The sequence below is a fragment of the Cyprinus carpio genome, chromosome B15 (genome assembly GCF_018340385.1).
Source record: "Cyprinus carpio isolate SPL01 chromosome B15, ASM1834038v1, whole genome shotgun sequence".
Lineage (NCBI taxonomy): Eukaryota > Metazoa > Chordata > Actinopteri > Cypriniformes > Cyprinidae > Cyprinus > Cyprinus carpio.
This window is the reverse complement of record NC_056611.1, coordinates 24,176,787-24,194,864: the sequence shown is the minus strand read 5'-3', so window position 1 is coordinate 24,194,864 and position 18,078 is coordinate 24,176,787. Positions and strand designations below refer to the sequence as shown.

Here is an 18,078-nt window from a genome sequence, read left to right as displayed (position 1 = left end):
TATTTTAACTAAATTAGCCACACCCAAAAGAAGTTGAATTGGAATAACAGGAAGTGGCATTGTGGGTAATAAAGTATTTCCACCCTTGTCCGATTTATACAAGTACATAAATAATGTACATATACACATGGGGAACTGCAAACAGATCTGTTTGTCTGAGAAAGAGAGAAAGAAAGCAAGAAAGCTACCTATAGATAGACAGAAAGATAGAACAGTTCATAGAATGATAGATAGAACGATAGAACAAATTATCAACATCATGATTGCTAGTTAGTTAGATAGATAGGCCCAAATATTTTGCCACTGTATGTGTTACTGGGAAAAAAAAAAAAAAAGGAATAATGAAAAACTTACTCATTTTAAAACCATTTTTATTGCTTTCATGCAGGAGTGCCATAAAATTTGAAGACTACAGTTTGGAACATTACAGTAATGCAAAATGTTCATTTTTACTTTGTTTCTCCACCTCTTTTTGTACAGTATAGGCATAAATAGCTCAAATGGAGAAATGAGCAGGAATATCTAAAGGGCAACAGAGTCTAAAACAGTTCCTGTCTCTCCCGTTTGAGAACATGCATCAACACGGTGAAGTGCAGTTTAGTGGACCGGACTGATGCGCACACACTGAAATACTCACTGACAAAAGAGCTGCTTCGTGCAAAAGAGGCACAGACAAGACAAATACATCTGCACAGTTGTATATCTGTTAAAGAATGATTGGTTGATATACATTTGGATGTGGTCTTGTACCATCTTTCACAAAAGAAATGACAGATGTTTCGTGCAGCGCTGCTTTGCTTTGCCTCTAGGTTCGTGGATACGTTGGACTTTCAGAGCCTGTGGGCAAAAATTAATAAAATGCATAGTGACATCCCTTACAAAGCCTTTTGTTTCTTAACCCCCCTTCTCTTTTCAGAAAGTGTGCTTGTAATTTTCAGTGCACTGGGATAAAAAGACATTTATCTTGGTGAACATCATGTAAACCACAAGAAGAACAGAGACTGGCCTCCACTTCCTCAGAAAATGCACAGTGGTAAAATCTGTCTGCCCGAACATCTGACCATTTAAAGGCAAGTCACTCCATTATAACAACAATTGTGTGTGGTCTAGCTTTAAAATTATATAAAAGAGCACCTGAAATCAAGGATTCGAATTCTTGTGGGTCAACCCTAACCTAACCTAAATTGTATAACTTAAGCAGGAACAAAATATATCCAAGCTCTCTTTCAAACATGCCACAAGTAAATGTAGACACCCACCCTTCCACCACAATTTGGAAAATCTGCATCTTTATAGCAAACCTATTTAAGAAGAGATCTCAGATCAGTGATCTAAAAAAACCGAAATATAACCTTTGGAAAGTGTATACATTTTCTGGATGGTGGCTTTAGTTTGGCACTTTGAATACAAGATGGCAAGATCTGCTGAAACTGTAATTACTCTGTAATTTGAACAAAGTGAAGTGTTCATTCAGCTTACATTTTCTTTTTTGTTGGATTATTTGGATGATGTCATTAGAAACAGTCAGCAGGGGCATGGTTAAGAGTAAATGCTCAAAAAACATTAATGTGCACATTCATGAACCATCTTGTATTTTCTAAATGATTTGGAATGATCAACAATGATCAAATATTCTAATCGTGTAATTCTTCAACATACTAGAAATCCCTGAAGCCTTGGAGATACGCTCAGTGGTCGTCATAGTTTGTGTAAACGTTTTAGTGCGTATTCCAACATATTCTAAATGTTCTTTACAAAACCGACACTTTGACATTTAGAAATAGTGCAACAATCGAGGGGAGTTTCACACTGATAGTTCAGCCCTTTTACAGTTTCTCTGACCATCGACAAACACTTATTGAAGAGTACCATTAAACATTCAGCTGACAATTCATTTGAACTCGAAAGACAAAGGAGTGTGCTAATAGAAACAAAAGAACCAGGCTATTTCGTGTTTTAAGCAAAGGGGAACAAGAACCAAGCAAACATCTAGGAGCATTCAAAGTTCAATCAAACAAAGGCGAAGACATGCAAACTGATACAGATTATACAAGGAAAGAAAAGTCCATCAGAGGGAAGATTCCTTTGAAAGTCTGGCACTGTCTCCTGCTGAATAAATAATGCATTACATTCCCCCAATAAAAGGTACATCCCATTCCCACTGGTGTATTGTTTCCACCCACTCCCAAAACCATGCTTGTTCCTAAGTGTTCCTCTGAAAAAGCAAACATTTCTATAAAGACCTCGGAAAGGTGTTTGGTTGTGTCGTAACTTCTGACCAGAAAGGGAAAAAATAAATCAAAAACATTTATATCAACAATACAACAAAAAGAAAAGTAAGGGAAAACCAAAACTGTTGTCCAGTTGTTTTATTTCTTCTGTTTTTTGAAGATCTTGAAGGTATGTTTCTTGCGACTGGCAGCAGAGTCAGTTTCTTCACCTGTGGAGCCACTGTCCTCCTCTAGGGGGCTCTTTTTTGAGGAGATCTGGGGTATGCGGTTTCCAGCCTTCCCCCCAGTCAGTCCAGTAGGGGATGGCGTATCAGGTTCAGTGGAGTTTGGGCTTAAGGAGCGTGAGGATTCCGACATGGACATCACAGCCTGGGAGCAGAGGATCTCGCTCATACTGGCAGATTTCTCTATGCCATACACCTTCTTCATTAATATGGGACTATCAGAACCTCCATCGGGAGATGGGCCTCCATCCTGAACTCTGTTGCCTCCATTGTGTGCGTGGGAGTGGGCTCCCTCTTCGGAGCGTGAATGGGGGCCATGCAGGAGTGAAGTGGGCTTCACAGGGAAGCCTTTGGAACTGTAGGACAGGCGCAGCTGCTCTCCAGTCTGGGATATAACCAAGGAAGAATCGGAGTCGGAGCGATTCAAGTCCCTATAAATGAAAATGGTGAAATTAGCATCAAGAAATGAGAGATCAGACTAGTCCTAAATAACTAACACAACTTGTTGGTTATATTTAAGGTAACACTGCATTTACTGCTACATGAATTCACCAGTGAGTTGTTTAACCTCTTAAGATTTAAGCCGACAACATTTCCAACCTCAAAAGTTGTCTAAACTAAAGCACAACATGCCAAGGCTAACCTACCCAGTGCTAGAAAAGTGCAAGCTAACAGAGCAGGGGTGTCCATGTCTGCTCCTGCTTCATTCATGCAGATGTACTGGTGCATGTTGGAGGTAAACTCTACAGGAAGGTGGTCCTCCACGAATTTGACTGGACAGCTCTAACATAGAGACACACAACATCAAGGGTGTCCAGTCCTGCTCGTGGAAGGCCACTGTCCTGCAGAGTTTAGTACCAATCCCAATAAGCACATGTGAACAAGCTAATCAAGGACTTCAGCACTGTTAGAAACTTCCCAGGCAGTTGTGTTGGGATACGTTCGAGCTAACTAAGACTCTTCAAGTCCAAATCCAAATCCAGTCCCAATTTAAAGTTGAAACTAAAGTCTCCAGGACTGGAGTTGAAGAGCCCTGAGCCAGACTCTGCAGGATGTTGGCCACCCCTGCACAACATGATCATTTCAGGCATTCAGGTGTGAGAACTGTTTCAAAGTTAAGAGACAAACGGTGCCAGAACAGATTAAGCAACAAGGTAGAACGTCACAGGAAGTTACACAGCCAAGTTGCAAGCTGCAGTATCATTAACTGTAGTGAGTATAGCCAATTATAGTAACAAACCCCACAGTAGTGGTTTACCAGAAAGTGTGAAGTGTGTGGTAAAAAAAGTCCTGTTAAATGTTTTGGACGAAGTCCAAGGATCATGCCAGGTGAGAAGCACAAAACAAGCACAACAGAATGAAGTGATACCCATAGCTGCCGCAACGGGGGAGGTGCTCTGGACTGGCATCGAAAGGGAGGTCTGGGATGGTGTCCATGGGCTGGAAATGTGAAGAGTGATAGTGGGATGCATGAGGGGCAGTGGCGACAGAAGAGGAGTGAGGTGTGTGGGATGAGGCAGCGAAGTAGATAGCAGGATGAGACACTGCTGAGGAAAGAGGAGGCAGTCCCGGAGCGTCAAACTGCCCAAAAGATTGGCTGCGCGCCTGGCGTAGCGCCGTCCTAGACCTGGACGAGTACAAGCTACCCTCCCCTTCTTGCCCACCAAGTGCGACACAACTGTCTACCAACCTCTGCGAACCCATGGCCAGCTGTGGGTCAATGTGCCGTTGCCGGAGTGACATCATACTGGGAGCTGTAGGGGCACAAAACATTAAGGTCACTCAGAGAAACAAAAGCATGCAACACTGAAATAAAATTGGGTGACACGTGGCAAGCTGGAGAAGGTGAAACAAGAGACTTTGAGACTACGTGCTAAGAAGGAAAAGTGTACTGACACAATAAGGAAGTTGTGGACAAGTTTGGACCCTAACCAACTCATTCATGCATTTCTTTATAGTGCATTTTGTTTGTTTCTATACATCAGGAATTGATTGGATTGTGAAAAACAAAAGGGATTTGTGATATCATATCAGGGGACTAATATACTTTGATGAAACATTACAAATTATATCTTTATACTTGTACTTCATACTTAACTTTTACCAATTAATTGTTTATGACAAGACCAGGAATGTGTGTTAAGGATGTAAAAGGGTCTATTTTGATTTTGTATAGACTCCTAGCTAATAAGGTTACAGAAAACGTAAAAAAGGATCATGTAAGGATCGACTGTCTGTCGAAGTCTGAAGTTTTCTAAGTGATACGTGAAAAATTCAAAACAAAACAGGCTAAGAGAGATCATGCATTTCAGAGTAAACCATTTCACAGCTGTGGACAAGAACACGATTGAGAGGTGTAGACAGAGCATTTCTTTCTGTCCAGTTTCCCTTTGCAGTAGCTAATGTAGTGGGCAGTGTATAACTTTAAAAGTGAGTGGTTCAAGAAAACAAGAGGACAGGAGAGGAGCGGTTGGGGTAAAGGTCATGGTAGTTTAGCCCACCAGAGTACTTCCAAAATGACTGGCAATCCGAATTCAAAGACCAGAGATCACTTGCTCGGCGGCCCATTAGCCACGCTGCATCTGGAGGGGGTAAGGGGCAAGGGTAGGTGTGCAACTGTTAATAACTATACTACTAAAACAGTGCGACAAGAACAGATCTCAATTAGACCTACAATTAGATTTTTTGGCAATGCTTACAAAAATAAAACAAAAAGGATTTGAGTTCTTATCTGAAAATACTTATGAAGACTTATTGTTAGAAGAACAGCACTTAAGATATATTGTGGTAAGAGAGTTAAGCAATACAACTTTCAAAATCAATAAATTTTGCCAAATGAACACCAATTTTATTTCACGTTTTTTTTTTTTTTTTTACTTGGGAAAACAACTGTTTTCTTAGAGCTTGTTTGATAACATTATTTCACACATTCAGATGGAGCATTGCAATCCACAACAACTTCAGACTTGTACTGGACCACTGAACTCACATATGGGCCTGTTTCTTCTGGCCTACTCTGTGAACCTCCATCGAATTTAACATGAATTAACATGAAGATCTGTACATAGTTGCCATTTGACATGCATGACAGCAATGTGTAGTGAAGATCTTGAAGTATTCCCCTCTGTGTAAAACATTGTAGATGGAGAGAAACTACTCCAGCAGAAAGCACAAATAAGAAGTGTGCAAACACGCTCAGTGCATACAACTATTTCTGACAGAACTTACGCACAAACAACCTAAATAGCTCAAAACTAGGGATTTTTGGATTTGGTCATAACAACACAAGGTCTTTGCTGGCCTTTGGCTGACTGGTAATTATCCCTATCGCTGTCCGGCAAGTCCTTACATTGAAGTGTTCCTGGTGACACTATGTCCTCATCCATGTCATCCATGTCGTCGGACATGAAATGCTGGGGTGTGCCGCGGCCGCCCATGAAGCTGGGGTCCAGGTTGAGGGCAGAGGCCAGAGAGGGCAGGCCTGGGTTATTGACCAGCGTGAAGCCTGTTAGGAACTCAATCTGCTGCCAACGATGGAGTCTCTCTCTCAGAGCTGCTGTTACCTCACCCAGAGCTTGCCTGTAGACAAAGAGAGCATCGCGGTACGTGTTAAGGGTTATTTTTTTTTTCTCCATTTATTCATTTATTTTTTAAATTGCAATTAAGAAATGTTTGTGTGACTTACTTGGCTGCAAGTATTTTGTGATCCACATCATCCAGTGAAGAGCTATGTGCCACATGGAATGTCCCGAATAAAGTATTTCTCTTCTTCTTAATTTTTTCTGCCTAAACCATGTGACATTTAAAAAAAAAAAAGAAAATTATTATTATATAATTTATATTATATTATATTGCATTATTATAAATCCATCTACTGATATGTCACAAATCTCTTAAAGGTTATCTTTCATGATTTTTTTTTAAATCCTAGTGAAACCTTAACTATTTTTTTTCATTTTTATTTTCTGATATTAAAATATATGCTTAATTGCCATTATTAGCAGGAATCTACTATCTTCTTAAACATGTAATATTTCTAAAAACATTTTAAAGTCTGTTACCACATTCTAGGGTTGTACTACAACAACAAAGCTGAACTGTCATCAATAATGTATATATATTTTTTTTTTTACCACTGTTTTATCCTAGCTAATAATATGACTGAAGAATGCTGCTCACCCCCTCTTTGGCCACCTGCAGTTGTCTCTCTGCGTTCTGTTTCTTGATGTTGTAGTACTGCACCTCCACCTCATGTGTGAGCTGCAGCCATTTCTGCAGGGCTTCAGGAGGAGACCAGTCGCTGCGAGACTCCAGTTCCTTCTCTGCCTTCTTCAGGGCCATACGCACCTGCAGGAGGCGCCAGAGACAAAGCAGATCAGAGCACAAAGCAAAGCAGATCATCAAACAAACTTCTCACAAGGCTGCTTTCAGATGGGAGTACTTTTTAAATCAGAAAATTAAGAAATCGCTCTTATCAGCTCATTAAAAAAAAAATAATAAAAAAAAAGAAAAGAAAAGAAAAAAGATGATAAAATTACAAACAGGACATTGCTGTAGAATACTACTTTAGGATCACTGATTTATTATTTCAGGTTTTATTCATATTTTGAATTCTGTTTTCGTTATAATTTTAATTAATGTTTCATTATAACTTTGTCGCAGGGTTTTACAATTTAAAAAAAAAGTCTATATAGTTTTGGCTATTTTTTTTTTTTTTTTCTATTTTAGTCATTTTGGTACTATAAGTTAAACTAAACAAAAATGAGAAATATTGTCTTGGCAGTTAACTGAAGTTTTTTTTTTTTTTTTCAGTTATTGTTTATTTCAATTATTAATATTTTTTTAAATGGTTTTAGTTTAGTTAGCAATAACCATGCCACACAGAATCCTGTAAAATCTGTGAATGCTGCAAATTAACAGCCCAAACGCTTATATACTGAAATTGCAACAGTATTTAACCTTTCAACTTCTTCTGTTTACCGCATAATTTGCATACATGATTATGACAATTAGCTAATTTACATGACTCACGACTGACTCATTTGGCAAGCTAATGAGAACAAACTGCATAAATTTCACCGCCTGAAACATTTTGCTACAACAAGATGCAAATTAATTAGCCACAGATAAGCTTTACACCCCAAGCTAGCCTTACTAAGATAAACACGGTTAATCAACTCCTCTATTACAGCGGTAAATAAACAGAGCTCATACAATAAGAGCCTTGGCGAGTGGGCTGAGGGGTCAGAGAGCCGAAAGACCCCTTTCTTACAGAACACCACTAATGAGCTTCAAACCCACAGAGATTTGTGCCGCCCTATGACCCAATATACCCACTTAGTGCCAGGGTTTTAATAGGCCTACATGGGGCACCTATGCAAACAAACAATTCAGGTCTATTCATGCCACTTGTGGATTTCATACATAAAGAAACAAACTGAATCCTTATATTGCCACAGAAGGAACCACTTGCTGTCCTTGACATATCAGAGCTTGTTATAATTCTCTCTTCAGCTCCTGCAAAGATTCTTCTGAGAACCAGATCTGAAATGTTAAACTGCCCCTTATGCAACACTACTGCGGTAATTGCTCAGTAAAGTAGGCCACAGCGTGCTGATGCACTGGACACTGCACTGGGAAGATAACTCAAACTTCATCAGAACAGGAAATTATTTTGTTGATAAACTTTCAGATCATCTTGTAAGCATTTCCACCCACTTCCTGACCATTATTTTGTGAAGAAAGCCTACCCAATCAGAATCAAGATAAGATACAATTTTGTGGAACCTGCAAAATTTTAACATCTAACCCCATTTGAACATCCTGCATATTTATTAGGTGACTTTTACCTGCTCCAGCTCCTCCTCTGCGTATTTCTGTCGGCTCAACTCGTTCCCAGTTCCCTCTCGGAGCTCCTTCAGTCTCTGTGCTTCTTGTTTGGCAGCATTGATCTCGTCCCTCAGCTTCTGCTCCAGGTTTACCTTCTCCACCTCCACTGAACGATGCTCCTCCTGAGCAATCTGTAGCCTGTGTAAAGAAAACCACACAAAATAAGTCACAGAGCACTAGTGTTGCATTCTACCAGTACAAAATGTTTTCAAGAGACTTATGTTGCTTGACCGCAGTTCAGAAGTAAAGAAAATGTAGCCAGCAGGGTAAAACCAACAAGAAGTCAAATGGTTGTTTTAGCAATGGGCTGAATGAAATACAAGTGGTAAAGCAGTTCTACTAATGCTAGGCACTCACCTAACAAGGCTCGCTTTAGGGTGAACTGTTACATAACACAATTAATATTCATGAACCAAGCCACATTTGGCAAAAATTGTGCACTAAACTTTCAGAGGAGAACAGACATGAACAACAAAAGTCATTAAAATGTGCATTTTTATATGCAAGATGCATTCCTGCAGATCAAACGGCAAAACATGCCATGGGTTTAATTCCCAGTGAATGCATGAACTAATAAATGCATTCCTTGAATATGATGCACATCACAGTGCATAAATGTAGATGCAGTAAGACACTTTATTCAGCAGAAATTTATTTTCTCTTCTATATAAATAAATTCAATTTGAAATTATGTTCTTTTGAACTTTCCATTTATTAAAGAATCATGAAGAAAAAAAAAAATCCATCCAAAAACAATGTGCATAATTTGAGCAAAATTAAACTAAAAAAAAAAAAAACACACTGTTCAAAAAAAAAAAAAAAAAAAAAAAAAATTAAAACAGAATGTGCATAATTCTGGAGAAAGAAATAACTTATTAAAAAAAATAATTAATAAAAAAAAAGTTCAGAAAAAATATCTGAAAACAGAATGTGCAGAATTCTGGAGAAAGAAATAACTGAACATAAAATAAAATAAATTATTTATAATCTCTAAAAGGTCAACTATTGGCCAATTAATTGGCTAGGCTTATATACTAGTCTTTGCACTAACTGCAAATACTCATTTTGGTAATAAGTTATGGGGGGAAAAATGTTTAATAAGTTTTTGTAATAAAAAACAGACACAAAAACAGGTCATGTCAGGTCATCATAAAAATCCCTTCTAAACAGTCCATTTGCAGGATTAAAGCTCTAAAGATTAAGAAGCCACAAACATAACGCGATCCTTGCTGTTTGCCTGGGTTTATGGTGTCTGTGAAAACTGCATTCACTGGAAAATGATTGCAAAACTAGGGTGCGGCTTTAAAAAGAAAAGAAGAAGAAAAAAGGATGATGTCATTTCGAGCAGGAAAGAGGAGCGGAAACAACACTGACAACTCTAGGCTTTCCTGAGCTATGAAAGGATTAACAAGTTTTCCTGGCGACAGAGAGAAGAACCCCGGGGCCCCTGATTTACTCAGTCACATCTATATAAAACCTCAGATCAATCTTCCCTTAAAGGAAAAGGCTTTATCTGTCTGAGGGCTTCACTTGAGGCATTTCCACAGACAAAAATTTAGGGGACACTGGAGTGCCTCAGACACAATATCAATTGCTCCTGGGATTATAAATAGCATAATTCTTCACAGGGAATTCAACTTTTAAAATGAAGCTTAAATCAGATTGACTTTGTATACACCACCTGTTTGAACTCATGGTAGGTCTGTTTTGAGAACTTTATGTTATTGTTAAAAATCTATTTCTCTATGGAGAAAATGAATGGGATTTTGGAATGAATACGGTTGCTGTAAGGCTCATGCAGTGTCACTGACATCCAGAAGATGGCAGACAGAAAGAAAAACGGGTGGATTGGGGGAGAAGTGGTCATTGAGTGAAGGACTAGTGTAAGGTGATCTGAACGAAAATCTTCAGCACTCAATCCTGACCTCAGCCATTCACCATCCTCCAAACCAAGCAATCGTACCTCAGTGTTACAAGCCATCAACAAATATCTAGCAAGCCAAGTCTTCTAGTTTACAATCTCAAACTCTTTATGATCATGTAATCAGGAAGCTTTAAAGTTTTAATCATTTTCCAATCTTTCAATTGCCAACTTCTCCATATTCAAACAAAACATTGCGTCTGACCTGTCATCTTTACTTGAGCTCAAACGACGCTTGTTTGTTTTACACACGCTCAAACAAAATATTCTTTTGTGCTGGTGAAAGTACAGTTATGAAAACAAAAGACGCAACACACAATAGACTAGACTATGCATGCAATGATTAATTCAATTCTTCTTTTATTCCTCTCCCACAAACATGCACCTGCAAGCTTAGATAAACACGGTTCGCTGTGAAGAACATTCTCTCACATCTGATTTTACGAGGATCAAACAAGCATGTGAGAGTTGTGGGAGAGAAAGAGGATGGTCTCTAAGAATAAGAGTCAAATACACGAGAGAGAGAACTAAAATTAAATTCTCAATACTATTAAAAAAAATAATGCCAGGTAATAAACTTTCAATGTAATTTGTCCCAGAGTGCCAGTTACAGTGAAGACAGCTGTGCAAGTACTTTTCTATTAAACTCTTTTGTCAAAGCTAAATTAAAAAAAGGATAAATAATTGTCTTTATAAAAATAAATAGATACAAATATGAAATAATCTCAATTATCTCAAAGAAAGAAAGAAAGAAAGGAGATTTTTAAGCAAGGGTGCATTAAAGTGATCAAAAATGACTGAAGACATAACATAAAAGAATTCTATAAGATATTATGTATAATGCTGTAAAGTAATAATGCTGAAAATCAGCTTTGCCATCCCATGCCATATATATTATGTTTACTGAACTTTTACAATAATAACAGGATACAGATACAGGAGAATCGTGAGTGAGTGAGTGAATGAATATAATTTTTTTGTGTTTGTTTTTTAAATAAAATCAAATAGAAAACTGCTTAAATTGTAACAGCCTTGGTGATTTATTTCAGAAACAAAAAAAAAATCTTACATATTTTAAAGGTTTGATTGTTAAGGCTGATTTCTACTTCTGTGACGGACCTATGACGTAGCCTTTACGCCGTAGGCTATGCGTCAGTTTACATTTTTACTTCTGCATCGTTGTGTGCGTCGACATGTAGTACACATGCAAACCGCCAGTCTGCAGTGTCCACGGACATCTTGATGGTGTAACCCGCAGTACCGCGACAAAAGCCAAAGAAGCAGCGGCTCGTCGGAGAAGCATTACAGCAGTGATGGCGGCAAAATAAATATCAAATCATTAAATCAATATTTAAAACTACAAAAAGGAGACAACAACGGAACAGGAGAAGATATGGCATTCTTTCAGTCTCCACAAGGACTCGTTCCATGACAGATCAACATCTTTTGTCGCGGACAACTAACTGATGTATAATGCTATGTAGTGTAATAAATAAGACACTTGTTCTTTGCTTTGTTTTATTTTATATAAGAATGTGTAACATTAAAATATATAAAAGAGCACATTATAAACACACACCGAACTCAAGTACATACGGAGGAAGGGGCTCTAGCAGACCAATCACAGCACTTGCTGTCCGCGTAGAATTGACACGCTGTTAGATTTTTGGAGAGGTGCGGGCTACGGCGTAGGTTACAGCGTCGGTCTGACGCAGAAGTATAAATCAGCCTTTAGTTTATGCATGTATGATGTATTACATAAAATATTAATAGTAGTAGTAAAAATACTATTTACTGTTCTCAAATAAATAAAAATATGTAAATGTGAATACAGAATGTATCATTTTTAACTTAAACCGCAACTTTTAACTGTATTCTTTTGACTGGTAATGTAATCATCTAAGCATCCTACCAATACCACCGCAACAACCCAGAATGACCTAGCAACCTCACAGCGGCACACTAAAGCGACTGGAAAGCTATGCCACCCACCCACAACATCCTTCTGCATATGTAAAATTCTACTGCACAACATGCAATTCCAATCAAACTGAATTGTAAATTGCCATGCAGAAGGTGCAGTTTACATTACGCCTCATTTCTGACTCAGAGTGACTGGACAGGGATCACGAATGTGGTAATTTGGAAGAGGTTTGTCTGGTGTGAAATGCATCAACACACCTACACAGGAAACTGCTGCAAAGCCTGACTCAACTGCCGCGGCCTTGATAAGCCTTCACAATACGTCTGAAATGGAGAAAAAAATTGCCTACATACAAACGGCCACTGCAGCTTGTTTAAAGGGCAAACTGACATTTCGTTTCATCCCAAAATGTTCCTAAAACAAGCCTACATCAAATTAAATGTACTTTTTGGGAAACGACAGCCCACAAGGACTTGCGTTCATGTATGACATAACTGGCAGAGGCATTCATTTTATTTTTATCCTTGAGTTAAAAGCCGAGATGATTCAAAGTATCCGGGGTTAATCACCTCCCTCCGGGGCGACCAGAGCACTGTAGGCCTCTCACCCACCAATCACCAGAGACATGACCCTGTGACAGAACACAACATGCTGCACATCCTCCACTGTAACAAACACACTCTGCATAGTTTCCACTGCCCCTTTCCCTTCACACATGCTCTCACACTTCATTCACATGTTAAAGGGATAGGGGAACACACGCCCCTGTGCCTTTCTCTCAAAAAGTGACAGACTATGAGTCTGCATGAGGACTCCTCAGGAAGCTAGCGAATGATGGTTGGAATTGAGGGATCAGGGTGTTATCCGCATTCTCACATTCCTAAAGATTTTCAGCATGTGTAATGTTTTGCAAACATCACTGTCTGACGTATTCAGCCGTTGACCTATTGGCCGTTGACCTATTGAACAGTTGTTGTTTGATATTGTTGGTTTTTTATGTTTGATTTTATGTTTTGATTTTATGTTTTTAGGAAAAAAGAACATGAATAATAAATGATAAATGGCATAATGCCATATTAAGATAAATTTAATATTTGAATGCATGTTGGAAAAAAAATGGGAACGAGGTTAACCTGTTTGGTTTAATTTGACATTACAAGTACCACAAGGTACTATTTTATCAAATATGCAGTTTTCATTTGTCATATAAAATCATGAAGTCATCACAGCATTACAACAGAACTTCAAGTCTTTTAAATTAAGACAGACAGACAGACAGACAGACAGATAGATTTCTTCCTCATTTTCAAGCCATTCCTCTTTGTCTTAAACATATGTTCTCTACTGCAGTTTATTCCCATGCGGCTCCATATCCTGTTCCCTCAGAAGGGAAGTCAAGGCTCACTAAACACTGTAAAAACAGACCAATCAGTCTAATATCCAAGCTTACAGGATCTCATTTGGATAGTGACAGCAAATCATATGTAATGCCATTCTCACTTTATGAACTCCTGTGCGTAAAAACATAGTACATGTCAGTAGTTTCTTCCACTAGAAATAGGAGTACAAGGCTCAACTGGAGGTTCAGGTTATTTCATAACCTGGTCATTTTAAATATCAAAGCAAGCTGTGCCAGTTTTCAAAGGCATAGTTTAACTTCATGCAACAATGTGGCATTAGACACATTGCATCAGACAAAGATGCCAGTCTTAATGCATGTTCATGCACAAAAACTTAAAAACTGACTGACAAAGGAACGCCTTAAACCTGTACCAAGTGCTTTGAAAGTCACTAGAGTTTCTCACACTTGTCCAATAATCTAAAAACAGATAAAGAGCAGAACAGGTTCTCACTTCTGCTGTAGGTCGTGAAGGCTCTGCTCTGCCCGCTGGAGGCTCTCCAGGTCATTCATCATCTTCTTCATGTGGTCTTTAGAGTGCCGGTTCTGGATGTAAGCGAACCAGCAGCCTCCCATTCCGATGACTATTGACACCACCAGCATGAAGTCCTTCAGATGGTTATGTCTGTTCACTGTGAGAGACAGAAGTCAATATATACTTCAGACAAGTAGTCCTTTAGTAAACACGTAAAGACACAAATGAACTCATTATTTGCAACATTTCTAATACATAGTTCTTTCCATAAGGTTTTACTCAAGAGAAGGCAGAGAAGAATCAGTGAACAATGTCTCTGGGTAAAACAGCCATTTTATTAATAGACTGAACAGTTTTTAAATTGATACTTTTCAGTACTGAATGAAACAAAGGACACCTTCTTCAACAGCCTTAGCACGAGAAGTGTGTCGATGATGCTTTAAAATGTTGCATATCTAGGCAGCTCAAAAGGTTTTGGAACAGATTCCATGACCCGTTTAAGAGCGCAAAGCTGAGGTGTAGGTTGTAGTAGTAGAAGTCAATCTGCATTCTGCACAATGAGGTAGAACATCGAAATTCAGTTTGCGAACCGATGCACACAAAACACAGGCTTTCTCTGCAAGCTGTCCAAACGCTTCTCACAAAGCTGATTAATGCATGGCATTAAAAGCTTTTTTCTTGCAAATACTGAACTGGAACACAGAGTAAGCTGCAGTGCTTGCAATCTCGTAAAGGTTAAAGTGTTCATTTACATTTACTGTAGGGATACATGGGCTTCTGTGGTTACTGCAATACTTGTCACTGCTGTGCCATTGGGCAAGACAGTAACCCTAACAATAGCCCCGGGGACAGCACACAGCCCTGACCCTGGATGACTCAATTTCTTACTCTATCTGTATAGAACCATAATTATATATAAATGTCTGCGTTGAGAGATGGAAAATAACACTCATCCTCTAGGGAGCACGACCGGTTGTCTCGCACAGAAAATAGTTGGTCTGCATTAGCTTGATAGCTTTGATAACCAAAATCTAACACACTAAAACACTTTCTGCAGAGCTTTTGCCTTTGATTATAAAGATACACACTACCAGCCAAAGGTTTTACGATTTTTGGAAGACGACTCACCAAGGCTGAAATTATTTAATCAAAAATACAGTAAAATCAGTAATATTATAAAATATTATTACAATTTAAAATAACTTTTCAATTGTAATATATTTTTAAAAGGTAATTTATTTCTGTAACGCAAAGCTAAAGTCTTAAGTCTTCAGGTCACATGATCCTTCAGAAATCATTCTGAATCAATATAAAACTGATAATACTGAACAGCAAATCAGCATATTAAAATAATTTCTAAAGGATCATGATCATGTGATACTGAAGACTGCTGCAATGGCTACTGTAAATTTAACTCTTCATTACTCTTCAAAATATAAAAAAAAGCAAAAATAAAAAAAAGCTTTGCTGAGCGCAAGTGATTACTTTTAAAAACATTTTTAAAAAAATCTTAATTCTTCTACACTTGGTAGTGTAGAGTAACAGGAAATTCAAAGGAAGGCCGAACTTAAACCTGCATGACCCACATGAGAACCACAGCTCAATGTTTCTGGAACATCTGCACTAACAGCTGCACCATGGCTCTAACATAAAACAAACATCAAGCAGAAGGCTCTGATGGGACACTCTCTGGAGACAAATTATTCAAATGTTGGTTGTTAAACGTTGAGGCGTAGGCTTTTAAAACCTGTCAACTGTGTCAGTGTTTTAACAAAAACAAGGGATATGTTTCTGACGACAGCATTGTCCTGAGGTACCGGGCAGCTGGAGATCGGTAGGGCGGTGTTGAGCCGTCACATGCAGGCTGCACCATCTCCCTGTTTTCCTAAACCCAGACCTCTTCAGAGTCAACTTACACAATGAGATCTGCCACATACAGACCCTCTGTCTATGACTCCCTGTTAATATCTCTGCGACGATCACTGACAGTCTCAGTGATGGCTGACAGCAGATGTTTTTCTAATAGGAACCACAGTAAGGAATGTCAATTGCAAATGCCTAATATTAAGATTGCTGGATTTGAAGGGTAGAGTTTTGTAGGTTGTGCTGTTTTGTAGTTTCTTACAACAAAAACGTGTCAATTTCCATCCATCGTCGCTTAGATAGAAGGACAGAGGTCTTAAAGTAAGAAAACTTGGCATGAGACAATGAAAGAAAAGTGAGATATGATCCAACGATCAATAGAAATTCATCTGCTGAAAATATACAGTAGTGTTCAAAGGTTTGGGGTTGGAAAGTATTTTTTTTTATGTTTCTGAAAGACATTTATTTTGCTTGGTAAAACTGCAAAATATTACAATAAAAAAGGTATTCTATTTTAATACATTTTCAAAATGTAATTTTTTTACTGTTATGCAAAGTAGAATTTTCAGCATCATTATTACAGTCTTCAGTGTCACATGATCCTTCAGAATTTTTCATATGCTAATTTGTTGCTCAAGAAACATTTATCATCAAAATTCTTTTCACATTGTTGCTGATAAATGCCCAATATTTTAGTTTTTTTTTCTAAATAATAATAAAAATCAGCCATTTAAAATGCTATGAGTGAATTTAAGCATCACAATATAATGTACAGTATGAAAAATTAAAAATTGCAATCTGCTAAAGATTACATTTAACAGTGTTAATATATTAGTTTTTTTAAAGATTAACTTTTTAGTGTTAGATTAATCCAAGTTAATAAAAAAAAAAGTCTAAATTTTAATTTAAAAACTATCATCAGCCAATGAGGTAACAATTTATCATGCATCCATATTTATTATTTTCTGAATTTCATGGCATCACATTGTGAGTGTTGTTGTGCTCTTAAAATTATAGTTTTACACAACACTTTACAAGGTAGCTCTTTTTATACAAAAAGAAGGAAATATATACATAACACAAAAAAACAGAACACCGGCACACTGTTCACAACATCTCTGACAGGATGACCCAGCTTTTTTGGGCCAATTCGCAGTCAATGAGCTATAAATTCAAAATAAATATTTATAAACAATGCCAATAACAGAAGGGAAGACATGTCACCTAGCTAATAAAAACTAGTGCTTTGGCCAGATATGGAACAACATTCTGAACAAGTCATTTAGTGTTGTGCTAAATCACGTTCATAAAATGTCAAACACTCTCATTCTAGCACTAAAACAACTTGTTCCTGCTCATAACAAAAGGCATGTGAAGCACATGGTTATGTAAGCGCCGGTGTATTCTGGGGTGTGGCGTAAATCAAATCCCATCGCAGGGTTACTGTACAATCTGTGACATGCAATCCAAGCTGATGGATAGCCAGCAAACAGAAAGACTGATCCCGTTTCCAGGTCAAGGCAGATTCTTTAGATAACACTCCCAGGAATATAACAGACGGTGTAAGAATGTGCTCCTGGAAACAAGCATTTGTGCAAAGACAAAAGGCGTCGATGAAACAGGAGAAAGGGAACGGATCAAAAACGGTCACTCTCTCGCAAATACCTGTAAACCTGCCGAACCAGTACAGCAGCATTCTGGAGGATTAGACACGATGGGCCGCCTCCGTTTTAGTGCGCCAAAGACGTGTGCTCAGAATACAGAGTGATCGTCTACACCCTCCCTATACAACCCCTCAAGCCTTCCCCATCGGTCTACAGCAGATGACTACGAGCCTCGCTAGACCTGTGCAGGCTGGATAATTGGTCTCAAAGAACGTTCAAAGAAGAAGAAGAAAGACCACTGCAGTAAAATAAATGGAAGAAATTTTTATGTTTATGTCTCTATAATACACTATTGTTCAAATATATTGTTTTCATAGAAATTAATAATTTTATTTAGCTATTAAATTGACCAAACGTTACAGTTAAGACATAGCAATAATATATTTAAAATAAATGCTGTTCTTTTGAACTTTCTAATTACCAAAGAATCCTGACTGAACAAAAATGTTTCCATAAAAATATTAAGCATCACAGCTGTTTTCAACACT

The 18,078-nt window shown here is 38.1% G+C and overlaps 1 protein-coding gene across 1 annotated transcript in view; it reads right to left on the bottom strand.

Moving 5' to 3' along the window:
- Positions 1-354: 354 nt before the first annotated feature.
- LOC109088758 (stromal interaction molecule 1-like) overlaps positions 355-18,078 on the bottom strand; it is a 36,540-nt gene continuing 18,816 nt past the window's right edge. Inside the window, 8 exon segments of the mRNA XM_042739941.1 lie at positions 355-2,886; positions 4,146-4,209; positions 4,957-5,037; positions 5,805-6,034; positions 6,141-6,241; positions 6,635-6,802; positions 8,305-8,482; positions 14,043-14,220. Coding sequence (XP_042595875.1) covers positions 2,370-2,886; positions 4,146-4,209; positions 4,957-5,037; positions 5,805-6,034; positions 6,141-6,241; positions 6,635-6,802; positions 8,305-8,482; positions 14,043-14,220 — 1,517 coding nt within the window. The 3' untranslated portion in view covers positions 355-2,369.